Below are 26,660 nucleotides of genomic sequence, written 5' to 3'. Positions count from 1 at the left end.
AGCCGCTTTCCACCTAGGAAGGTGGCCTGGAGTTCAGCCCCGTCCCCCCCAGTGGGCAGGGCTGTGAGCCGTGTGAGGGGCGAGGGGACACTTTGCTTGGAGGGACAGCAGTTACTTAGGCAGCGGTCCAGGGGAAGACCTCCCTGTCCTCCACAGATACGCGTGAGCAATACATGCGACCCTGTCTCTGCCACAGTGTGTCCTACTGACCATGAGCATCACCCGGGTCCTTGTAAAAAATACCAGCTCCCTGGCTCCACTCCTGAGGTCTGGACTGTGGCCCTGGAACCTGAATATTTCCCAGGCATCCAGGTGATTCTTCTGATCAGGGAAGTGTGGGTCTCACTGCCCCACAGGGAGGGGACCCTTCAGAGGTGGGGAGAGACTGACATTTGGGCCACTAATTATTGACCCTGCTTCAGAGAGGACGTGAAGGAAAAGCCTCCCTAGGAGAGAAGCTTGCGGACCACCTCACTGAGAACAAACAATAAGAGAAGAGCCAGGCTTTCAGTGGGCTTGATTTCTTTATTTATAAACCAGTCTTCCAACCTTTCTGAACTTCTTAACACAAATTCATCTCAAGTTGTACAATCTGTTATCCTGACAAGCTGGGAATGACAAATCCTATTTTACATCTTTGAATGTTGCTTCCAATCACTCTAATTAACCTTGAGAGCTAGAAACATCATGGCAGGGGGAGGGGGAGGGGGGGTGTGACTGCAATTTTTTAAAAAAAGTTAGTTTTACTTTTAGAAGCCTTTAAATCTCTTCCAGAAGGAAAGAGTATAAAGTTACCCCTTAGTCATACTAAGATTGTACTGTTGTGTGGCAAATTTGCTCCTTTATTTTTTAAAATCAGTTCATCCAAGTCCTTTCTTCCTTGGTAACCAAAATAGCACAAGATTAATCAAAGAGCAAAAGTGTAATATAGATGCCTCTGTAATCCTGTGCAGCTTTCACACAACTCTTAATTGGGAGTGTGTGAATATATATATTATATATTCTGAGAATGTGTTGTGTACAGACACACACACACACACACACACACACACACACACACACACATACACACACAGAATGCTATAATGGTCTAAAATAGCAGAGTTTTTCTAGTCCAGCATTTATACTACATAATAACATTCTAACACACTGCCATGCTTTAAATGACAGCAAAGGCAAAATTTTCACTAATTATACATTTTAGGGCAGCAACTCTGTGCAGGTCTTATGGTGTTTGAGGACATTTTTGATATATATAAACCTTTCAATGTGGTCTGATTTACGTGAGGCTTATGGATTTAAAAAAAAAAAAACAACCTTCTGATCCTCACTTACCGATCCGCATTTCTCTCAGCATTTTAGAATGACAAAGATAGACCCTGTGGAAATGGTGGATTCTTTATCCCATCCCAGTTCTGGATGGAGATGCCACACAACCAAGCCAAAGGGTGGGTTGAAGGCCCACCACTTAAGATTAGTGAATGTTTTGGACAAGAAGGATCCAGTTGCCATGGGCAGACAGGGGCATGTTGATGCAGTGGGCTTCGTAGGCTGAATACATTCAGTGTTTATGCCGTGGACCATTTATTTTAAAAATTAAATTAAAATTCTTACTCTTAAGAAGCCACAGTTTGCTTGCTTTGTTGGGTTTTTAGGGGCAGCTTGATTCCCTCCATATTCCATGTCTATGTTCATGCATGTGGCTCATTTCATGGACAAAGCCCGAGTTCAGGTGTGCTTGGCTGACCACAGTATGGCAGCCCCAGGATCACTAAGCTCCCAGCAGCTACCCAACGTGAGTGTTTACAATTTTAAACATAAATCCACATCCTGGAATCCTAATGTAGAGTATTATGTTAACACACAACAACAAGTTATCAGAGACCTGTAACATTCATGGAGTATATAATAACATGGATATTAGCTATTGAGTCTTCTAAGTTTTGCAACCTAATGTGAGTGAACAAACATCTGACATCTCGGAGTCTTACTATAATTCTGCACTAAACTTATAAAGACTGTGAAACTGAATAAAGGAACATACACAACTGCGAGGAGTTATTACTGTACAAAATACAACTAAATGAGTATTTTCCATATGTGTGATTCCATTGATGGGAATTACAGATATAAAATAAACGGCCTGGCGTCTGTTCTGGCGCTTCTCTTAGTAATAGCAACAGCAATTATCACAAAGAATTCCACCATGTAGGGGCATTATGACTATAACATAAGTAGGTAAAAACCCAAGAGGCAGAAATACATTACAAATGGCATTATAACACATATTTGTCTTGCCATTAAAAGTTAAAGTCTTCCAGAACTTTTCCACATATGACTTAATTCATCAATAAATGTGATTTAGAAAACATTTAAAATATTTTTGCCCCCGGTTTTAGAGATGTTATACATGAAATCTAAATTGACTCTTTTTTTTTTAAATTGGTGTTTCCACTTTATCTTTTAAATATGGATAATATCTTCCACATTGCTCAGACTTCACTTAGCCAGTTTCTGCTGACTCCGTTGATTTTACGGTTTTGTAAGAGAAGCCAAGTGCAGAGCCCTGATCCAGCATCCTCTGCGAGGCCGCCTCAGGTGAGTTCTGCCTCGGGTGTCCAACAGGGTGGCCTGACCCACTGAGAAGAAGCCAGCCCCAGATTCACCAAGAAGTCTGGGTGAAATTCTGCACCTTGCATGCATTTCTGTCAGCATCAACTCTGGCATTCACGATGAAAAGCATCATGAACAGGAAAAGAAATCAGGGCTGAAGGAGAAGGAGAACTGGGTCTAATCGGTGGAAAAGAACAAAATGGGCGTTTCTTTCCTGAGGCACCTACTTCATGCGACACTTCCCAAGGGAAAACTCCCCGAGGGCCGCAGCATTGAAGGATTCTTACATTTTCTTCAGGAGGAAAGGTTTGAAAAAGTGGACCTTTGCGAGGAAATACTGCAGACTTCCAAGTTGGTGAAAGAACTTCCAGCGTCGCTTGGATACTCTGGGTAGGAGGAACTGGAGGAGATGATATTTTTGAGCCTCTGGAGGGCAATGATTAAAAGTAGAAGCAGGAAGGCTAACAGGCTGAGGAATATGGACACATAGATATAGACATTTGACAGGTGGCCTGAGGACGGGTCCACCGATGTGGACAGGGATGTGGGAAATAGCTCGAGGAAAGTTCCATTCTCCATACTCCCCGAGAATACAGATGAAGAGTCAGGTTCAGACATCTTTATGGAAGGTCAAAGAATGCACAGTATATGAAAAGTCAGTTTCACACAGGGGTCAACAGGGACAGAATCAGCATTCTTTTTGTCATGCTAGCATCAGCAAACATTGAGGGTGGTTAAATCAGTACAACAAAACTCGGTTTCCAAGCAAAGGCAGCAGGGTATCAGGTGTCCATCACTGCAAAAACAAAGACAAAAAACCCAAAACAACTGAGTGCATTATTCAGAAAAAATTACTTTTGAATCTCACTTCCAGTTTTCACTTCAGCAAAGGCTTAATTATAAAATCCACCGGGGAGGGAAAAGAATGAAATAATTTCCCCAGGAACAAGTAATGTTTCTGTCTTTATATTACAAATGATGATATAAAAATGCACTTTTATTTGATCTCCACAGTACCCTAGGTGCCAGGTTTCTCCAAGGAACTAAAAATGAAATAAAAAGGAAAATATATTTCTGATACGTTCCATCTGCTGAGATTTCAACAGATGCTCCAAGTGCATGCTCTGAGAATAGGACCCCAAAAGTTAGCTCCAAACCTTCCTCCTCCAGAAAATGAATCCCTGCACTCTCCAGCCCACTAGCATAATTCCAGACCAGTATTTCCTTCTAGTATGCTTTGGAGAATCACTGTACATGTAAGTTTGCTTTTCATAATTTGCTAATTTGTTTATAAAAATATATCTTCTTGAGCTTGGGGGCCATTTCTACATATTTCTTTTCTTTTAGGTCTACCTCTGTACTTTGTTCTGCATATTTTAGGCATTCAGTAAAAAACCTTTAGATTAACTTAGAAGGATAAAGGTTGGATTTCCTCTGAATGGTAGAAAGAGTACTAGCTTTGCTGTCAGGAGACTTAAGTTTGAGGCCTGAATTCTCCTTTATCTTTGGGAAGTTGGGCAAATTGCCTACATTTTCTGAGCTTCACTATTCTCATCTGTAAAATGGTATATAGTACCTGCCCCATTCCCTCACTGTGTTACGCAGGGATCAAGATAATAGACAGAGAAGCACTTTGTAAATTGTTAAGATTGGACCAAAATGAGTTTACTGTGTGTGTGGGTTGTGTGTGTGTTTGTGTGTGTGTGTGTGGTGTGTGTTTGGTGTGTGTTGTGTGTGTGTGTGTGTGTGTGTAAATGGGTGCAGAGAAAGAAATGCTCTTGGCCACGTTCCCCCTCCTTACAGTGTCCCTGTGAGGAACACTGGAAACAAAGTGGACTGAATCAGGCAGGTAGCCCTGGGGCAGAGCATGATTCTGCAGGCTCCAGGCGTGGGTGCGGGTGCCATGTGCCTCTGACACCCTCGCGTCCATGACTGGGGAAGTCATAGCCAGCTTTTGCCTAGTTTGTGCGGGGGTGAGGGAAGCAGCCTGAGGAAGAATGATCCCTCCCGATGGATGACTGTCTTTCCTCAAATCCAGAAAAGATGCTCTTCCTAGCTCTTTATGGCATTAGATCATTTTGTTGTAAATTTCCAATTTCCTTGCATCGGATGTAGGGAAACGCTAATGTGAAAATATCCACTGTGCCCTGGCTTTCCCTTTCCCTAACCTCTGCCCTGCATTTTACCTTGAAAACTTGCCTTTCCCTTCCGTTCCCCAAATCTAATTAAGTGGCTGATTCCTTGAGGGGCTGACAGTGGCCGCTGTGGCTGTGGCTGAGTGGCACTTATGATCCCTGGGAAGGAGGGGACCCTTCTGAGAGGGCTGCCCTGTCGGCAGTCAAGCAGGCTAATCATCTTAGTGACTCCTCAGAGGAGGCCACGGGCAGTTTTAGTACTTCCTAAAATAATTTGACTCCTACTCCTCATTAAACTTTACCTGGTGATTTTAATTCCACTAGGCTGCTACAGACTCCTAACAATCCTTAAAAAGAGAGAGAGAGAGAATCACAGGGGGACTGCACATGTGTTACAGTGAGCTGGCAATACCTTGTCTTATACAGCACATAAATGCTCTAGCCACTCATCTTTAGGGAAAACAGCAGCATCTCAGAGACAGCGTGATGTATAGGCAAGAAAACTAGGAAAGACTCTCATGGGCTGAGTCAAAAGAAATCTTCAAGATGTTTTGGTAAGACCTCCTAAGTCTAGCTGAGGAAACTGAGAACAAAGAAGCTGATCGATTTGACAAAAGAAATGTATCTAATTAGAAGATAAGCCAGGACTTTCAGCTCTGCCCATCCTCACCCTTTATACCATCTGGTCTCAATTTTCCTATCGTTTGGTAGTAATGATTTTACATCGTCTTTTTCTGGAATGGGCAAGAAGGTAGGGGCTGTGCATTTTATGTTGTTCCTCACACAAACTAGTTTGTAAGGGAGGTAGAGCAGGAATTATTATTCCCATTTTGCAGATGAGGAAACTGATCAGCAAAGAAATTGTGATTTACTCAGGGTTCACAGCTAGTCAGTGACAGAGGAGTGACAAGAACCCATGCCTGAACAGCGTTCTTAGTTTCCTCAAATGTTGTAGGAAGAGAAAATGACGAGACTCAGGTAATTAGTTCCCAGCTGCCACTTATTTTGAACAAGCTCACAGTTCAGTCTTGATATTTCAGTTTCCCCATTTGTCCAATGACACCTTTCCTACCTCTCCACGAGATCCTAAGTTAGGATGTGATACCGTGTCCAAAATCATACTTTGAAAATGATAAAAGGCCATCCAAGTAAAGGGCCGGTAGACAGTTATTTCTCAATGCCTAGAAAGACTAGAGGAACTTCCAGGTCTCTGCTAGTCCAATAATTCTGACACGTGCAGGTCATCGATTCAGCTGGAATTGGCTGATTTTTCTAAAAGCACCTTCACTAAACAGAACTGTATCATTTTCTGGATGTGAGGTTGGAGGCACAGATAATGTCACTGGCAATTCAACGGCAGGGCTCACAACTGGCTGCCAGACCACTTGCTAAAACAAAGGTATCTCTTTACAGTGTAAATATTCCAAGAGTACTTTTCACATCCTGAAGATCACCTTCTTTCAGACAAAAGCCCATTGTGAGCCTCAAGTGTCTATGGAATAGTTTATAGCAAATGAGGTTAAGATTTGGGGAAAGCATCTGATCTTCCAAGTGACATTGGAAGATGGTAGAAATGAACAGATGAAACCTTGTGTCCTTATTTGACATTTCACAATTAAGTATCTTCTCTAAACATCCTACCCCCAATACTTTAGATTTAATATTACTTCCAGAATACTTCTTAATTTAAAATGACAGATATACGAATTTCGTTTCACTCTTCTACTCTGAAACAACAGAGCATATGCAGTGTTAGAAATCATTTTAATTTGATGACATTAGTTCTCATTTTCTTATAGATGTTTTAAAAATTGATAAATCTTCTTTCTCTCTGGTGAATGTTTTGACAGTCTATGTATAATGCTGAGGACGATCCAAATTGTATGTGTTTGTAAGGGAGGTAGAGCAGGAATTATTATGGGACAGTGTGAATGAGGCCCAAGACGGTACTGTGGAAACAAAATCAAACAAGTGTGTTTCAAGATGCTGCTTTTTGGGCTGTTTCTCCCAAACAGATTGGGTTCAAAGGAAAGAAGAAAGCGACTTCATCTTAAATGCATAGCCTTGACCTATCTAGGGGCAGTGACAGCAGACTCTCATTTCAGGTGGCACCTAAAGCCATGTGGGGATTGTGATGCTTTTTTTCTGAGCCATTCTCAGAAAGTGATTTTTGAGAAAGGAAAATGAGACAGTGAGATCACAATATTATAAATGAAGATCTGTGGAGATGTTTAAGTTCATGGTCAGCCAGCTTTCCCTTTGTCTCTTGGAATAAAGAACTGTGCTGAAAAGAAATCTACAAAAGGCAGTCACCTCCTGAAGTGAGCAAGGACTGACTGTAATCTCACCATGAGCCCAGCGGGGTGGGGAGATGGAGGGACCGCACGGATAAGTCAGACCTTGGCAGGGGGGTGGGTCTCTGCTTCCATGTCACTCAGCGCCCGGCCACTGTGACTCCTCTGAAAGAATGGAAGCTTTCCTTGCCATGGGGTGATTAGGGCTGTAAAGTTTTGGAGGAACAAAGCATACTCTCTGGTGTGTACCTTGCTGCTTGGTAAAAGGAAGAAGAGCTGACAGGTCCTCAACTCTGAGTTCTCTCACCTAAGCATCGCCAGACCCCTGGCCGCCAGCCTGCGGGCAGAGCCTCTGCCAGGGCCTTGACTTCTACAATGCAACGTGTATAAAACTCTGCCTATAGTCAACCTCAAATCTGTCACAGCAATCTCTTGAGTTTCTGACCTTTATTTAAATACATTTCTATGTGAATAACAACTCTCTGAAAGGTTTTTTTTGTTGTGGAAAACTGGGACAAGCTGCTTTGTTCCCTTGCAGACATTATTCAAAGAGTCCCCTAGATGTTATGATGTCAAATCAACATTTCATCCTTATCAAGCCCTGCTGTGTCATTCTCCAAAAGGTGCTCTCCCAAACCATTAGCAACGATTTGATAAAGTATTAACGTGATACGGTAAAGGCTTTTTCTGGTCTACAAATGTAAAATTTAATAGTATAATGTAATGAATAGTTTTAGATGATACACTGGGTTTCTTTCTCTGTAGAATACAGAAACTACCATCTCCAGAATGTAGAAGGGAAATTGTCACATCTGAGCACAGCTGTTTTTAGTTCTACTTAGAAAACAGCATGTTTATACAAGACCTTGTTAAATGTTAAATGTTTTATACAAGACCGTGAGCTTTCCTTTACAATTTGCATGATTATCTTTTCCCTTAACACTTTCTCTTTGCCTAGTGGCCTTTTAGGTTGTGCTAGGTGAGAGAAGACTGGTGCTGACAATGCAGACTAGCCACCCACTCTTCTCTAAATGTAAACCTTGACTTGCTGTCAATGGCAGCACTTACCCCAGGCTTGCAATAAGGAAAATAGAGTTTATTATCTTACTACTAAGCTTATTCAGAGCTGATTAAGTCCATCCATGTATTCGCCTATTTGAGAACTGCTCCTACTTAATCAATACAATGCTTTGAGAGAAGAATTTTGTGTGAAAATGAGTAGAATCTCACTGTGATTCCCTGTATCAGTGCAATAAAAAACAAAAGCAAGTAAAGAAAAAAGACTGAGTCTCTCTGCTATCTCATAGAGTTCGAGAACCATCTCATGAAAAGAAGTGTGGAGAGATGAAGATTCTGAATAAGCCCTGGAATTCATGGTCTAGACTGGACAATGGCAGCCAAAAAAATTAAAAAGAACAGTCCTTTATCTGGGGTTCAAAAGAATGATCAGAAAATGTAATCAGAACTTTTTTATGGCACTTTGGTGAAAATTAAAGAAATGTCAGAGTAACAGCTTGGTATCTGTAATTTACATTAAAAGTCAATCTCTAGGGTAGGTCCTTAGGTGGCTTTGGATTCAGTCCAATCTCTTATTATCTCTCTTTACCTCAGTGATGACTTTTATCTCTCTGGATTAGCCTCGGGCTCAGCAAAATAATTAAATTATACTATATTCAGAATACTTTTCTGTTAGACTAATTATTTTGCCCTAATTTTTAAAAGTTAGTTATCCACATAAGGTATAATCCACAAACATTCAGAATATACATTTCTTGACATGCAAAACAGTGTAGATTGAGTAAAGCTACAAAAAAAAAAACCACACACACACACAAGAGAGTATTTCAGAAGGGAATTAGAATGTAACTGTTTTGACCATCTATCTTTATATAGCCTAAAAAGTAATTATATTGATAGATATGACTTCCCTTGCATTTATATAGCAGTATTTTCCCGGGGAAATCAAACTATTATTCTTAATAAATTTTTGCAGTATCTAAATTTCTTGTGAAGATTTTATGTCCAAATCACTGCCTTAGTAAGAATAATTATTTTAAAATGATACTCCCTTAGAAAAAGAGTTTAAGTGGATAATTTTCTGGATAAAAAGGTCAAATATAAAACCAGTTCTAGGCATAGTATTTTTCATGATTCTTTTATTATGTCTAGAAAAGACCAAGGAGGGCTGTGTCCTGCGCTCTGGGGAAACTGGACCCATCTTGGGTAACACACTTAGTCTAAATCAAAATGAGAAAAGTGGCAACTTAAAGGATGAAGGAAGCATGAACTGGTTAAGAAGTAGCAAAACAATGAAAGTCATTTTTAGGGAGCAGGAGAAAAGGCTATTGGCTAAACACTTGATTTAGAGAAAAAAACAAACAGCCAAAGAAATAATGACATGAAGATCATAGGCAAGGTTGAAATGAATCAGTGTGAAGAAAGATGGTTAAGAAGAAAGATCAACCTTTCAAGATGTTACAGCATTTTTAATGAGGACTTTTGGGTTCAGTTCGCTCCCTCCACTCAGCTCGGATCATTTCTAATATTTTAGAAGAGTAGTAAGAAAAAATACTTTTTATTCTTGGAGCAGCTAGAATTGGTTAAATTATAGCATTAGTATACACAAAAGCTTGCTTATTTTTAATTATACTAGACATGTTTTTGAAATTCTCATTCAACCATGCTCTGGTTGGAGAATGGCCTTTCCTCCTTTTCCGTTGTCTTTCATTCTGTCTCCATAGTTAATATAATTTGTATCAAATATAGTTTTTGTCCAATCAGGAAATGCTCTTAACAGTCTCCTTACAGAGTATGATAAGTGGGAAGATTTTGTTCTCGTAAACTTAATTTTGCAATTGTCATAACTCTTTTTTTGAAACCTTTATAGGTAGACCACAAGGTATCCCCAGTCTACTCTCTCACGCTCCAGAGGCCTTTGGGTGCCTCTAAAGCTGCTCTAAGGAAACAGGGAAGAGCTTGGAAATATGTGTTTTCTATAAGCATTTGATGAAGTCCACCCTAAATTTAAGCAGACTCCTCAGAAGTGGGCAGCCATGGGCCACTGGTGCCACACAGTATAAGAAGAAAATAAGAGAGCTTGTATGACTCCCGACAAATGCCACTTCTTCTTTTCTTGTTTCTACTGTTACCTCCCTCTTTAAATACATATTCCTCTGTTTGTGGCTAATTGTCACCACTGATCCCTCTTTCTCTGAATTCCTCACTCCATCTCCCTTCATCTCCCATTGGCATCCAGGTTAATGTGTTCAGTGAAAACCTTTCTGTTTGTGTATGTTTCTGTAAATGTCTATTGTTTTGTGTACGTTCTCTTGTAAATATTCATTTGTCTTGTAAATTTTCAACATAAGAATGGATCTATAGTAAATGTTTCATTCACTCCATAACTTAAGCCCCAAACTTAATTTCCACTTAAAATATCTTGAGAATTGAGGCATATGGAAGAGAGGAACATAAATTATCTAATATGTCCACTTCTCTAATTTTGCACTTAAGAATATGCCAAAAACTAATAACCGTTCTCTATCTATAAAATAACATGTACAGGTACAATCTGGAAAAAACAAGTGATGACATAGGTTGTCTAAAAAGAACTTCAGTGTTAGCAAACTAATGAAACAGGCCACTATTTATATTTCTCTATTGACAACTATAATCATGTATTTGTTTAAACTAAGATGCGTTGTAGCCTATTCCTTAGAAATGGATTGGAATATGACAAGTACGTATAAGTGTTTTAAGTCTTGCATTTCCCAGCGGGGACTCAAGCTCATGGAGTCATCTACATGATGACATTTTTAACCAAGGCATAGTGTTTACTTGAAATAATGAACCATCGTCCCTCATAATACAACTACAAATAGAACCTTAGTTGATTACATAGTGTGTACATTGCCCATCCCTTCTGGATATTAGCCCAGTGCTTAGCATAATTCGTACATATGAATTTTGCTAAATAAGTTCTCTCATTCTTCCATGGCTGGAAGTCAACATATGATGATGCTTTCCACAGTGAAATGGATATTTAAAAAGAATAATGCTTAGTAATTGGCAGCTTAGGCAGGCTAAGTTCTGGTTACATACAGTTTTGGCCATATTACATTATTTAGTAGTCAGCTGAATAATCAGAGAAGAAAAAGTAGGATGCAGATTTCAAGATTTATCCTCTAATGTGATGAAAGATCCTTGGACCAATTAAAAGAAAAAACAACATTGTTATAAAGGACATTATTAGGATAACAGGGGAAATCTGGACATAGACTGTACATTGTATAATTGCATTATATCAATATTAAATTTCCTAAGTGTGATATAGGAGAATGTTCTTGTTATTAGGAAGTACATGTTCAAAGTATGTAATTATAAAGTGTCACAGTTTCAGCAGCTAACCCTCAAATGGTTCAGCCAAAATAAAAAAATAAGTACACATACAGAAAGAAAGAAAGGATGATAAAGCAAATGTGTTAAAATGTTAACAACTGACTAGTCTAGTTAAAGGATGTATAGGTGTCCATTGTTATTATTCTTGCAACTTTTCAGTAGGATTGGAGTTTTTCAACATACGACTTGGGGAAAAATGATTTATCCCCGAGGATATTAAGAAATATGCTTAGTATAATATGTAGTAAGTCAGCCAAAATGTCTGAAGCTTCTAAAGAAATACACTGATTAAGCTTGATTCTTCAGTGGGCATTGGAGAAGTTCAAATATTTGCTGCTACCATCTTGCCCACTAATCCACAGGTACAGGAGGTGAAGCATCAGAGAATGAGTTAGAGGAAGTTTAATATGTCCAAGGGAACTGGATCCATGGTGGTGGGAGATGCTGCCTGAAGACCAGGAATGGTGACTGGCCAGCCAGCCTTGCTCATGACTTCACTCTGCCACCATCCACTGGTCTGAATCTCAATCTGGGTCTCCAGGATCATGGGATCCAGTTATGTTCATCTTACATCATCAGTCATCCTCAGATGAGGTCAAGGATATCTTTCTTGCAGTTTAAATACCCAGTCAAAGGGAGGGGCTTTGGAGCCATCTTGAGTCAAGAGAGAGTAGTTTTCTTTCTTTTTAAAAAATTGAGATATAATTGACATATAACATTGTATTAGTTTGGGGTGTACAACATAATGACTTGATATTTGTATACTGCAAGACGATCACCACAATAAGTCAACATCTGCCACCATCCATAGTTACATTTTTTTCCTTGCGATGAGCACTTTTAAGACCTACTGTCTTAGCAACTTCAAATATACAATGCAGTATTATTAATTATAGTCACCATACTGTATGTTATATCCCCATGACTTATTTATTTTATAACTGGAAATTTGTACCCTTTGACCACCTTCACCCATTTCACACACACCCTACTGCCTCCAATCTGTTCTATCTATGAGCTTGTTTTTTTGTTTTTGGTTTCTTTAGATTCCACGTATAAGTGAGATCGTGTGGTATTTGTCTTTCTTGGTTTGACTTATTTCACTTAGCAAAATGCCCTCAAGGTTCGAGAGAGAGTTGTCTTCTAATGAGGACTAATGTGTGGGTGGACTCTGGGGAAGCTCACTGAGATCCGCCAATAGCCAGTGAGCTCCAGGTTCCACACAGGGCCCGAGCAGCAAATAAACACAGTACAAGTGGGAGACTTGATTTAGGCAGTAAGCACCAAACAGTCTTCAAACACCAAGTTCAGCAGATTAAAGAAGTCACACTCCTTACAATTCTTAAACTATCAACCACCCCTCTGACTGCCCTGGTTTGGGTGAATCCTCTAGTGTGGCAAGAGGCTAAACCCAACCACATCAACTCTCTTACAGTCCAGGGTCCAGTATCTTTTGAAATAGGAGCCAATAAACAATTTTAAGAATGAATCTAGTTGTCGCAAAATGCAGCTGCAAATGAAAAGAAAATATGGAGCACTGATGTTAACAGTGCTTTTCATCAGTCATCAGCAATCATATGACTGAGGCTCTAGGTAGGTACCCTAAATTGATGAGTACCAGATGAGTCAGATTTTAGGCAGAGGTTATATAAAACACCAACCCTATAAGGAGACAAAGTGCTCTCTCATGGCTCTGAAATTACTCTTCTACCAGGACTTCCAGGTTCACCAGGGAAGGCAGAAGACAGAAAAGAGGACATTGTGTCCTTCATCAGGAAAGCAAGTTCCCATGTGGGACTTTCCACGGTCCTGCTAATCCTTTGTGTGAACAGAGCAGCAGAGCTTGCCTTAATATTCTCTCATGCATCCTCTCTCTCTCTCTCTCCCTCTCTCTCAGGCAGCACAATGAACTCAAAAGTCTGGCTAACAAAGAGAATGTCTACATGTTCCTTGTAACATGGAACAAAATGACATGGCAGGCTATCAAGTGTGGGAGGAAATCAAGTCCCCGGCAGCCTGTTGTCATATGAGATAACAACTCAAGACCAGAATCTGTCAAAGACAATATGGATGCAGTAAACAAGTGTAGGCTCAGATTCTCCCAGAATGTATTTCAGCTTAAAAATGCAAGGAGGTCAAATTGGAGAATAATAAGTAATTATTTGTAAAAAACAGACTGCTACACTGATGACCTATATAAAAGAGTTACACATTCTTTTAAAAAATATAAATAAATATGGTTTTACTCATGGAAATCATGAGTATCTTATACAAGATTTAACAGACTTTGGTTTGCCCTTTATCAGGGTTGAGCTCTTCACCTTACCCTTTAAGGTTGTGTGCCCTGTGCTTTTTATTCAATTGTAGGAATAGCCTTAGTCAGAAACACACGTTCACACATCACTCACTGCTCTTACATCTAAGTTCTCTTTTATTTCAGTCATGAGCCCTGGGATGTAGGGGGCACATCATGCCAGAAGAGTTGTGGGAAGTAGAGGGGAGGGGATGGTGGGAGCATCCCCAAATCATTGTGGAATGGGAACAGAACATGACAGGCAGGGAAAGGTGGACCCGGGATTCTTGTATAGGAGAAGGAATGTCCAGACAAACTAGTTTGGAAAAACAACAACAAAATGAATGACAGCAGCCAATATGTATTAAATAAAAGCATATACTAGTTGTGTGTGTGTGTGTGTGTGTGCGCGCGCGCGCATGGTGCAGGTGTATATTCTTTAATCTTCACAGCTCTTTACTCTAGTTATTATTATACCTCACCTTTCTTTAACCAATGAGAAAATTAAGGATCAGAGAATTTAAAAGCTTGCCCAGGGTCACCCAGCCACATAGAAGCAGGACTGGCATTCAAATCTATATCCCTATGTCTCCAAATTTTATGTTCATTACATTTCTTCTCTCTGGAGAGGTTGGAAGTGAAAGAGGGATAAATTTGAGACCTATGGTCCTTGGTGATGTTCGCATGTTTCTGCCATTCTTCCCTCTGTCCAGGTATGTTGTAGGGCTGCATGTTTCCACCCCCTCTGAAATTAGGGTGGCCACATGACTTGTTTTGACCAATAAAATTTGGGGAAAAGTGACATGTGTCACTTCTGGGTAGAAAATGTAAGACTCCGTGTGAGATTTGCCACATCCCTTCCCTCTGCTGCAGTAACTGTGTGAGTTCGAGCCAGCTTCTGTCAGTATTATGTTGAGTTAAGTGCCCTCTATGCCTACTTTCTGGAGGGTTTTTATCATAAATGGGTGTTGAATTTTGTCGAAAGCTTTTTCTGCATCTATTGAGATGATCATATGATTTTTCTCCTTCAACTTGTTAATATGTTTCATCACATTGATTAGTTTGCGTATATTGAAGAATCCTTGCATTCCTGGGGTAAACCCCACTTGATCATGGTGTATGATCCTTTTAATGGGCTGTTAGATTCTGTTTGCTAGTATTTTGTTGAGGATTTTTGCATCTATGTTTATCAGTGATATTGGCCTGTAGTTTTCTTTTTTTGTGACATCTTTGTCTGGTTTTGGTATCAGGGTGATGGTGGCCTCGTAGAATGAGTTTGGGAGTGTTTCTCCCTCTGCTATATTTTGGAAGAGTTTGAGAAGGATAGGTGTTAGCTCTTCTCTAAATGTTTGATAGAATTTGCCTGTGAAGCCATCTGGTCCTGGGCTTTTGTTTGTTGGAAGATTTTTAATCATAGTCTCAATTTCAGTGCTTGGGATTGGTCTGTTTATATTTTCTATTTCTTCCTGGTTCAGTCTCAGAAGGTTGTGCTTTTCTAAGAACTTGTCCATTTCTTCCAGGTTGTCCATTTTATTGGCATATAGTTGCTTGTAGTAATCTCTCATGATCCTTTGTATTTCAGCAGTGTCAGTTGTTACTACTCCTTTTTCATTTCTAATTCTATTGATTTCAGTCTTCTCCCTTTTTTCCTTGATGAGACTGGCTAATGGTTTATCAATTTTGTTTATCTTCTCAAAGAACCAGCTTTTAATTTTATTGATCTTTGCTATTGTTTCCTTCATTTCTTTTTCATTTATTTCTGATCTGATCTTTATGATTTCTTTCCTTCTGCTAACTTTGGAATTTTTTGTTCTTCTTTCTCTAATTGCTTTAGGTGTAAGGTTAGGTTGTTAATTTGAGATGTTTCTTGTTTCTTGAGGTAAGATTGTATTGCTATAAACCTCCCTCTTAGAACTGCTTTTGCTGCATCCCATAGGTTTTGGGTTGTCGTGTTTTCATTGTCATTTGTTTCTAGGTATTTTTTGATTTCCTCTTTGATTTCTTCAGTGATCTCTTGGTTATTTAGTAATGTATTGTTTAGCCTTGATGTGTTTGTGTTTTTTACAGATTTTTTCCTGTAATTGATATCTAGTCTCATAGCGTTGTGGTCGGAAAAGATACTTCATACGAATTCAATTTTCTTAAATTTACCAAGGCTTGATTTGTGACCCAAGATATACTCTATCCTGGAGAATGTTCCATGAGCACTTGAGAAGAAAGTGTATTCTGTTGTTTTTGGATGGAATGGTCTATAAATATCAATTAAGTGCATCTTGTTTAATGTGTCATTTAAAGCTTGTGTTTCCTTATTTATTTTCATTTTGGATGATCTGTCCATTGGTGAAAGTGGGGTGTTAAAGTCCCCTACTATGATTGTGTTACTGTCGATTTCCACTTTTATGGCTGTTAGCATTTGCCTTATGTATTGAGGTGCTCCTATGATGGGTGCATAAATATTTACAATTGTTCTATCTTTTTCTTGGATTGATGCCTTGATCATTATGTAGTGTCCTTCTTTGTTTCTTGTAATAGTCTTTATTTTAAAGTCTATTTTGTCTGATATGAGAATTGCTACTCCAGCTTTCTTTTGATTTCCATTTGCATGGAATATCTTTTTCCATCCCCTCACATTCAGTCTGTATGTGTCCCTAGGTCTGAAGTGGGTCTCTTGTAGACAGCATATATATGGGTCTTGTTTTTGTATCCATTCAGCCAGTCTATGTATTTTGGTTGGAGCATTTAATCAATTTACATTTAAGGTAGTTATCGATATGTATGTTCCTATTACCATTTTCTTAATTGTTTGGGGTTTGTTATTGTAGGTCTTTTCCTTCTCTTGTGTTTCCTACCTAGAGAAGTTCCTTTAGCATTTGTTGTAAAGCTGGTTTGGTGGTGCTGAATTCTCTTAGCTTTTGCTTGTCTGTAAAGGTTTTAATTTCTCTGTTGAATCTGAATGAGATCCTTGCTGGGTAGAGTAATCTTGGTTGTAGGTTTTTCCCTTTCATCACTTTAAATATGTCCTGCCACTCCCTTCTGGCTTGCAGAGTTTCTGCTGTAAGATCAGCTGTTAAGCTTATGGGGATGCTCTTGTATGTTATTTGTTGTTTTTCTCTTGCTGCTTTTAATATTTTTTCTTTGTATTTAAGTTTTGGTAGTTTGATTAATATGTGTCTTGGTGTGTTTCTCCTTGGATTTATCCTGTATGGGACTCTCTGTGCTTCCTGGATTTGATTGACTATTTCCTTTCCCATATTAGGGAAGTTTTCAACTATAATCTCCTCAAATATTTTCTCAGACCCTTTCTTTTTCTCTTCTTCTTCGGGGACCCCTATAATTCGAACATTGGTGCTTTTAATGTTGTCCCAGAGGTCTCTGAGACTGTCGTCAATTCTTTTCATTCTTTTTTCTTTATTCTGCTGTGTGGTAGTTATTTCCACTCTTTTATCTTCCAGGTCACTTATCCGTTCTTCTGCCTCAGTTATTCTGCTATTGATTCCTTCTAGCGAATTTTTAATTTCATTTATTGTGTTGTTCATCATTGTTTGTTTGCTCTTTAGTTCTTTTAGCTCCTTGTTAAACATTTCTTGTATTTTCTCCATTCTATTTCCAAGATCTTGGATCATCTCTACTGTCATTACTCTGAATTCTTTTTCAGGTAGACTGCCTATTTCCTCTTCATTTGTTTGGTCTGGTGGGTTTTTAACCTTGCTCCATCATCTGCTGTGTGTTGCTCTGTCTTCTCATTTTGCTTAACTTACTGTGTTTGGGGTCTCCTTTTTGAAGGCTGCAGCTTCGTATTTCCCGTTGTTTTTGGTGTCTGCCCCCAGTGGCTAAGGTTGGTTCAGTGGGTTGTGTAGGCTTCCTGGTGGAGGGGACTGGTGCCCGTGTTCTGGTGGATGAGGCTGGATCTTGTCTTTCTGGTGGGCAGGACTGGGTCTGGTGGTGTGTTTTTGAGGTGTCTGTGACCTTATTATGATTTTAGGCAGCCTCTCTGCTAATGGGTGGGGCTGTGTTCCTGTCTTGCTAGTTGTTTGGCATAGGGTGTCCAGCACTGTAGCTTGCTGGTCGTTGAGTGGAGCTGGGTCTTAGCATTGAGATGGAGATCTCTGGGAGAGCTTTCACTGTTTGATATTACGTGGAGCCAGGAGGTCTCTGGTGGACCAATGTCCTGAACTCAGCTCTCCCACGTCAATGGCTCAGGCCTGACACCCAGCCAGAGCACCAAGACCCTGTCAGCCACATGGCTCAGAAGAAAAGGGAGAAAAAAATACAGAAAGAAAAAAATAAAAAATAATAAAATAAAAGTTATCAAAGTAAACAATTTTTAAAATTATTAGAAATAAAATAGTTAAAAAGTAATAAAAAAAAAGAAGGAAAGAAAGAAGAGAGCAACCAAACCAAAAAACAAGTCCACCAATGATAACAAGCGCTAAAAACTATACTAAAGAAAAAAAAAGGACAGACAGAACCTTAGGACAAATGGTAAAAGCAAAGCTATACAGACAAAATCACACAAAGAAGCATACACATATATACTCACAAAAAGAAAAAAAGGAAAAATATATCTATATATAACAAAAAAAGGAAAAGAGCAACCAAATCAATAAACAAATCTACCAATGATAATAAACTCTAAATACTAAACTAAGATAAACATAAAACCAGAAACAAATTAGGTGCAGAAAGCAAACCCCAAGTCTACAGTTGCTCCCAAAGTCCACCGCCTCAATTTTGGGAAGATTTGTTGTCTATTCAGGTATTCCAGAGATGCAGGGTACATCAAGTTGATTGTGGAGATTTAATCCGCTGCTCCTGAGGCTGCTGGGAGAGATTTCCCTTTCTCTTCTTTGTTCACACAGCTCCTGGGTTTCAGCTTTGGATTTGGCCCTGCCTCTGCACGTAGGTCACCTGAGGGCGTCTGTTCTGTGCCCAGACAGGATGGGGTTAAAGGAGCAGCTGATTCGGGGCTCTGGCTCACTCAGGCCGGGGGGAGGGAGAGGTACGGAGTTCGGAGCAAGCCTGCGGCGGCAGGGGCTGGCATGATGTTGCACCAGCCTGAGGCGCGCCATGCGTTCTCCCGGGGAAGTTGTCCCTGGATCACGGGACCCTGGCAGTGGCGGGCTGCACAGACTCCGGGAGGGGAGGTGTGGATAGTGACCTGTGCTTGCACACAGGTTTCTTGGTGGCTGCAGCTGCAGCCTTAGCGTCTCATGCCCATCTCTGGGGTCCGCGCTGATAGCCGCGGCTCACGCCCATCTCTGGAGCTCGTTTAGGCGGTGCTCTGAATCCCCTCTCCTCGCGCACCCGAAACAATGGTCTCTTGCCTCTTAGGCAGTTCCAGACTTTTCCCGGACTCCCTCCCAGCTAGCTGTGGTGCACTAGCCCCCTTCAGGCTGTGTTTACACAGCCAACTCCAGTCCTCTTACTGGGATCTGACCTCCAAAGCCCGAACCTCAGCTCCCAGCCCCTGCCTGCCCCGGCAGGTGAGCAGACAAGCCTCTCTGGCTGGTGAGTGCTGGTTGGCACCAATCCTCTGTGTGGGAATCTCTCCGCTTTGCCCTCTGCACCCCTGTTGCTGTGATCTCCTCCTTGGCTCCGATGCTTCTCCCCCACCACCCCCAGTCTCCGCCAGTGAAGGGACTTCCTAGTGTGTGGAAACCTTTCCTCCTTCACAGCTCCCTCCGTGAGGTGCAGGTCCTGTCCCTATTCTTTTGTCTCTGTTTTTTCCTTTTTCCTTTGCCCTACCCAGGTACGTGGGGAGTTTTTTGCCTTTTGGGAAGACTGAGGTCTTCTGCCAGCATTCAGTAGGTGTTCTGTAGGAGTTGTTCCACATGTAGATGTATTTCTGATGTATTTGTGGGGAGGAAGGTGATCTCCACATCTTACTCCTCCTCCATCTTGAAGGTCTCTCCAAGGATTCATCTTTCTATCCATGATTCAGCACAGTTTCTGGTATAAAGATGCTCAATAAGTATTTGTTGGATGGTTGCAGGATTGAAAGGATAAAGAAATGAAGAAACTTGAAGCTTCTTGGGGAGGTAGTCCCTATTTGTTCTATTTTTGGTTGCACGATAATATTTATTGAATGAATGAATGAATACATGATCTTGTATTAATTCATATTGATTAGTCAAAGGGTAATTTATTCAATAGTAAAGAAAAATTATGAATACTCACTAAATTTATAAATATTTTAGTTATGGCAATAAAATTAATAGTTCCAGGCTCCAGAGGAAACTCTGACCATACTTTTATCAAACGATTGTGTCTCTCAACAATATTGAACAAAGATTTTATTAAGTCAAGTGTCCACCAGGATAATTGAGGAAAGGATGGAGGAATCTGCTGTTAATACTGAAATACATTATCATGAACATAGCTGAGTGGTTGGAACGAATGTATTCTGAAGAGCACAATAAAAATCAAAAGGGAGTTTACCACAGTGAGTCAGTGAAGATGTGACTGGATGTGGAAGTAAGATGAATTGTTTTTTATTTAAAGTGTTAAGTTAAATTCTATGATAATCCCATCCTTTGAAAATTACCAAGTCCCTTATAATCACAACCTTTGTCCCTGTGCTCGTCTGTGGAGATAAAAAGGGTCAAGGACAATACGCTGATCATTGTAGGGAAGGGTATTATAATTTACTGCATTCAGCAACATCATGTACCATGGTGCTGTTAGTCACTCTATCTCAAGGATAAACACAACCTCCCCTCAAAAAAACCCCAATTTCAATAGAAAATCAGTACAGAAGGAGAAAATGTTTACATTTTTATAAATTTCTCAATTTAACTACAAAGTCCCACATTAGAGATCAATGCCACTCAGAGTAGCCACTTGGCTCCCTCAGGAATTATATGGGTTACGAGTCCTTGTGAGAAGAGGAACTTGCAAAGCACTGCTTCCTTCATCAAGAAGGTCTTACTAACAAAAAAGTCATCTAAACTAAAAAGTGTTCTTAGTACCTTACTTGATGTATATTCTGACTCAGGTTCCATCTCTCATGGTGAATGAGTAATTAACAATTCAAGGGCTGGCACTGGTGCGTGAACTGTATTTTGAGTAGCACTTCATCTAGATCATAGCGGTGGTGATGTGAGCAGGGATCAGTATTGTGCTCACTGCTGTGCTCAGCCTGAGAGTGATCAGTATCAGCAGTATCATGCTAGGAAACTGATCCAGACCTCAGCTTCTTAGAAGAATAGTACGAGGAATGAAAACACATGGGCAGAAAAGAAGCAAATATTTTCTCTTCTCATTCATTGTGGAACTAACTCAAAACACTTTTCATGTATCTAACTCATTCCGTCTCTCCTTACGGTCACTCAGTATTAACTTTCCTCTATGAAAAAACAAATCTAACAATACCAAAACAAAAACCAAACAAGAAACAACAACCACAACATTAAAGGAAAACGTTTTTCATAGAATCGAGGAGCTGGAAGTCCTTAAAAATCAAGAAACTGAGGTCTCCAAAAGTTAAGTAAATTTTGAAGGTCATTATTTGTACTCCTTAAGACAAAGGATGGCAGAAGGAGACAGCTGGAGACAGAAACCACAAACTGAGAGCCCAGGATTCCTTTTCCAACTCTAAATCCATCCATACTCATCTGAGCTGGGTGGCCAACAAGAGGAAATCAAATGAACAACAAGTTACTCAGTTTCTTTTGTTATCCAAAGTTTAATTTATCATATCAATCCAAATATGAGCCAAGCAGGATCAAATGGATAAATATAAGACCAAAATTGCTAGGGATGATAAAGTGATAAGAGGACAGAATGAAGGATCTTGGAAACTAATTCAGCTGAACCAGGCCAATTTTGTTGACAAGGAGTCCTTGAAGGTCTGAGAAGCATCAGTCAATATTCCACTGTCAATCTTAAAGGCGTAGTTCCCATAATTTAGCACTCGACTATGAAAATCAAGGTCAACAAACTCACGAAGGACTTTCTCATGAGTAATTGTTAGAATAATCAGTTGGTTGCCAAGGCACGTGAAAAGCACAAAGGAGGGGATTGGTAAATATTTTATTTTTTGACCTGGATTCCATTTATATGAGTGTGTTCAAGTTGAACACATAAATCATAAATTATGTACTTGTGACTTGTGTGTTTTCTCTATGAATGTTAAATAGCAATAAAAATTGTTTTTTAAGTGCAAAAAATATGTTGGGCATATAGAAGACACTCTGGGTCACAGTGGGGAATATCTACTACTTGTTGGATGAATTATTGAGTGCTTCCTTTTTTACCCAAAAATATATGGCATATAGGCTAATAATATAAATAATGAATTCTGATAATTTACCCTATGGGAAAAAAATCAGACAAATTTAAGATGCACATGCACAAAGATGTACACTGTAGCTAAACATTGGAGCTACCAAGATGACCATGAGTCAAGGATTCGTTAAATGAATGATGGAAGAGTCATACAAATGGAGGATTCTGGTGTAATCAAAAGGATTATATGTTCTAGCATGGAAAGATGTATGGCAGAGTCAAAAAGTAAGCTTCAGACTCGTGCATAGTATGATTCTGTTTTTGTAAAAAAAAAAAAACTACTAGCACGGCCACTGCTACTACACATGCGTCCACAATTTTAGAGGCGTGCAAAACCAAACCAAACCAGACTAAACTAAACTAAAGGAAAGAAGAGGTTATGCACCAAGCTGTTAACATATGATTTGTTAGCGGGTGATATTATGGGTATGTTCATATTCTGTTTTGTGTATGTCTGTATTTGAATGTTGGTACAAAGAATATGAATTGAATTTTAATCAGAAAAACAATATGGGTATTTTCATGAAGAAATAGAAATAAAATTTAATTATAGCTTATGCAGTGAAAACATAACTGATTTTTGAACCCAGAACTCTTTCTCTTCCTCCTCTTCCTTCTTTTTTTGTAATGTATACACTTAACACAAGCCTTTGAAATGATTCATATGTACCTTTTATTTCAAAGTTTAAGACTGTCAGGCTGAGGCCAGTAAGTCAACCTGCCCAATAGAACTTGACTGCACTTTCTGTTACAGTTGCATTTTACAGCATGTTCTGAATGTTCTATTTAAGAAATGAGAAGATAAATCCCTCTGTTATAATCCTGGTCATAGGAAAATTAAAAGCGAGTAAGAACCAAACCAGCTTAATTGGCAACAGTTGACAGATAGCCAGGCACTGTTGATCAGTACTAGACTACCGTGACAAATGAATCAGGAAGGCTGCTGTCTTGGCTACCCCTGGGCAGGGAATCTATATGTTAAATGTTCCCTGAATGAATTACTTTAGTATTCTAACTATGGTTAAGTCATCTTCCTGTCTTTCTGAGTCCGAAACAGGTTCTTACAGCCACCTATGCTTTTGTTTCCCATCAAAAATTGTATTCAAGGCTGTTACCTTCTTAAGTCACGCTTTTTAACAACTGTTATAGGCTAACAATTTCCAGACCTGTTCACTGTTGCCTGTAACAGCATCAGCATCAACGTTCAAGCCCATAATACAAATCATAAGTCTGGACCGACTGATCTCCCATCTTAATACAACTTAATAAATAATAATTTAAAAGTTAGGAACTCAGGAAATATTAATGACAGTCTATCCTGTTCCTGATATGAATTCAGAGGATTGAAATATTGACACTGTTCTGGCTGGATTGTGCCATGTCGTGTTTAGAGGTACTGTTAAATTGTATATGGCTACTTGACTACTCAGAATCTCCATTTTTTTGTGGTTGTTGTTTCCAAAACTTAGTGTAGACTAAATAATAACTATTTCCTGGTAATGCAAGTGCGAGCACGGATTCTATTCATAAGGAACTCTTGAAGAAGGCGTTTTGTGTCACGCGACTGAGCATCTCAGAGCGCTCTCTCCCACAGAGACATCTGCCACAAATCAGAATCATAGGTGACGAGGCCCTAGAATGTGGCTCGGTAGCCTGCTACCCTGGACCTGCAAAGTCCAGTGGATGCACAGATGGACTTTCCAGTTCTGCGTCGAAGGCTAGTCCACATGTGGTATCATGGGCTACTGAATCTAAGCCTCTGGCTTGATTTCTGTAGGTACATCTGTTAGCTAAAAGGGATCCTGCCAACTCAGGCACTTAATTTGAGCTTCCTCTATGTTGGGTTCCCTAATTCCATTAACTAACTTGAAGGCTTTATTGTTTTTTTAGTTGTCAATATGAACAATAATGAAATAGTCTGTAAAAGTTAAGTCTGTGATGCTTTGTATTAATGTAGTAATGTAAGTATACAATATGTTCCGTATATGTCTATTTGAAGAAAATTCTTCTGCCATACTACTTTTTGGCTTCTAGTTTCATTTAACAAATGTTTACTGAATGGTTCATGGGTGTCAGGAGCCAGGCAAGTGGGACCTACACCAGTGCCTGATGTCAAAGGCTTTTCATAATTTTCCAGGTTCTTAAATTACTATTTAAAAAACCCAAATGAGCAAAATACAAAAATTCAGCCATAATTTTACTTTTTGCTTTTCCCTAATAACTAAGTAAATCTTAAAAAAATATTTAAATATAAAACAGTTAAATATAAATTCTACGGACTTTACAAGCACAGAGAGAAGAGTAAGCCCAGAGAAGAAATATTATCAAATGGGCTGAGACTTGATCTAGAGTAGAGGCCAAATCAGAGAATTTTGCCTGTGATGGCTTAATCTTTCATTCTTAGAAAAAATGTATGACTCCAAGTTTACTTAATGATTAGTGTGATTAATCATTCTCACCAATCAGCTCTGTCATCCTTCATCTGCCCTCATTAAAAAATAAAAATAAAAAAGAAACTCAGGAAGCCTGCAAATAAACCTTCTGATAGATTTGAAGCCACACACCAGCATACCGTTATTTATCTCTTTACATCACAGACATCCAGTAAAATCTGTTGAATTGAACTAACCAACAGCAGGGAGAACAGAATGGATCTTACCTTACGTGAGGCTTCTTTAATGAGAACCGTAAATGTGCGTGTGGTGAGCTCTTCAAGCACTTTGCCTTATGTAGAGGAATCAAAAATAGTAAAAAAAATAAAAAAATAAAAAAATAAGCCAAATAAATAATAAACTTCAAACACAAACACAAAAATGGAATACCCCACCCATTTTCTGGAACTCATTATTCCCAGAATTCTTCTGAGGTTGGCAAATGGTTCCCCATCCCCACAATGCCCAGCATTTGAAGGTGACTGGGACGTGCTCTGTGGGGTGGTGTCAATGCGAGACAGTCTCACTAACACACGCTTCAAGAGCCCATTCACGTTACCTATGAGCTACGTGCTGATTATAAAGGGTGTAAGTGGCGGGGGGTGAGAGTGGGGCAAAATGCCTTTATACTTAGCAAAATAAAGCAGTTTAGTCACAAAATATATTTAAGCATGTCTAGGAGCTAGATCACGAATAAGCTAAAACAGGCTAAATACTGCTTTTTTTTTTCTTTTTTTTAAGGATGCGTTGGGCTGCAAGACTGCATTATGAGGTAAACCTTTGAAGAAGAGTATTGCTTATCTTGACTCTTCTCCCGTTGATAGGCAATTGTCTGACAATGAATCTGAAAAATCTGAAGTGAAAAGCACCTGAGAAGAAAGATCTTGGGGCATGGTCCCTCGGGTCAGCCTGGGACTGCCCAGGAGGTAATCGCTGCCTATTTCCCGCCCTTTGCACCTGGAGTTTGGACTGAACCAAATGCAATGGCTTTGAGACGTCATGTAGCCATCGGATCCCATTATCCCCCGCCAAGAACCACCCAAGTGCTTAATACTTCAGCAGAGAATTTTCCGAAGGAAATTTAACGGGCAGAGGAAACGAAGGACAATAGGAAACGGACCCTGTCTCTGGAGTCTGACACCACCCGGGACCAACGGGGCCCCAGGCGTCTGGCGGTGGAAAGCGAGCAGGTGCAGCCCGCTAACCGGGTCTGGTACTCAACAGGATGTTTCTGTGAATGAAGGGGTCCTTCTACTCCCCGCAGGACGGCACATCACACACCTCCCTCCTCAATTAGAACTCAAACAATCTGCCCATGATCCATGAACCTCGGCAGGGAAACGCAGGATTCCAGCGTCTCATCAGATCAGGGAAAAGGGAAAGGTAGCTGGTGCGTTTTCCTACAACCAAGAGCTCGGGAAACCACGGCTGGGGAACGCCAGGATGTTCTGCGCCAGGTAGAACTTAACCGGATTTGGAGCCGCCGGAGACAGGTGAAAAGACTCACGCGAGCAAGGTAAGGTACAAAGCGGCTGTCGGTGTGTGCGCAGCGAGTCCCCAGGAAGGGACGGATGACCCCAGAAATCCAGGTAGGCGCCAAACACAAGCGTGACCGCACACACCACAAAGGCAGGAATAATCAGAATGCACCTAGAGACACGCTCCGCAAAGTGCAGAACTATCTGCACTTGCACAGGGAAATCAATCAACCTCTGCAGCGGCAGACGCGAGGGCAGACCTCCCCGGCTCCCTGCGTCCGGGACAGAAGCGGGTCATCCCGGGACCAAGGACATTGCGTCCTACTGTAGCCCCATGAAGTCACCCTGAGAACAGGGAGAGCCGGGCAGCGGAGGCTGCTAGCCGGCAGTAAGGACGTAGCCGGCACGAAGGGGACAGATTCGGGGGTGTCCAGAGCAAGGAGCCAAACCGCTGAGAGCCGGGGAGAGTTTGCGAGGCGGCTCAGGAGGGAGCGGAGCCTCCGCGACCCGAGGCCGCCCCAGGGGGGGAGACAGGGCGCCCGTGGCAGAGGGCGAGCCCCCTTCCGGGGCGTCCCTGGCGCCCACTCCCCTGCGACTGCTCACGGGCGGCGTCGGGAGCCCCTCACTGACCTGCCGATAGGGACGCGCTGATCTGCTCCGCCGGCTCCCGCGCTCGGGGTGGGACCGGGCTGCGCCGACCTCCTCGCGGGCGCCCGGGTCCCGCCGATCCG

General features: G+C 40.6%; 1 protein-coding gene across 3 annotated transcripts; it reads right to left on the bottom strand.

The window, feature by feature from the left end:
- Window positions 1–507: 507 nt before the first annotated feature.
- On the bottom strand, window positions 508–26,660 carry SERTM1 (serine rich and transmembrane domain containing 1). 3 transcript variants are annotated; one of them, XM_036831090.1, is made up of 4 exons: window positions 26,560–26,660; window positions 24,679–24,743; window positions 12,012–12,122; window positions 508–3,409 (listed from the first exon to the last, which is right to left on the bottom strand). In XM_036831090.1, the coding sequence occupies exon 4, from the start codon at window positions 3,229–3,231 to the stop codon at window positions 2,908–2,910; it is 324 nt and encodes a 107-aa protein (XP_036686985.1). In that variant the 5' UTR covers window positions 3,232–3,409; window positions 12,012–12,122; window positions 24,679–24,743; window positions 26,560–26,660; the 3' UTR covers window positions 508–2,907. The 3 variants fall into 3 exon arrangements, with proteins under 3 accessions (XP_036686985.1, XP_036686983.1, XP_036686986.1); XM_036831088.1 differs by lacking the exon at window positions 12,012–12,122; XM_036831091.1 differs by lacking the exons at window positions 12,012–12,122; window positions 24,679–24,743.

Source organism: Balaenoptera musculus, chromosome 18 (assembly GCF_009873245.2).
Source record: "Balaenoptera musculus isolate JJ_BM4_2016_0621 chromosome 18, mBalMus1.pri.v3, whole genome shotgun sequence".
In the NCBI taxonomy this organism is placed as follows: domain Eukaryota; kingdom Metazoa; phylum Chordata; class Mammalia; order Artiodactyla; family Balaenopteridae; genus Balaenoptera; species Balaenoptera musculus.
This window is presented reverse-complemented; position numbering and strand designations above follow the sequence as displayed.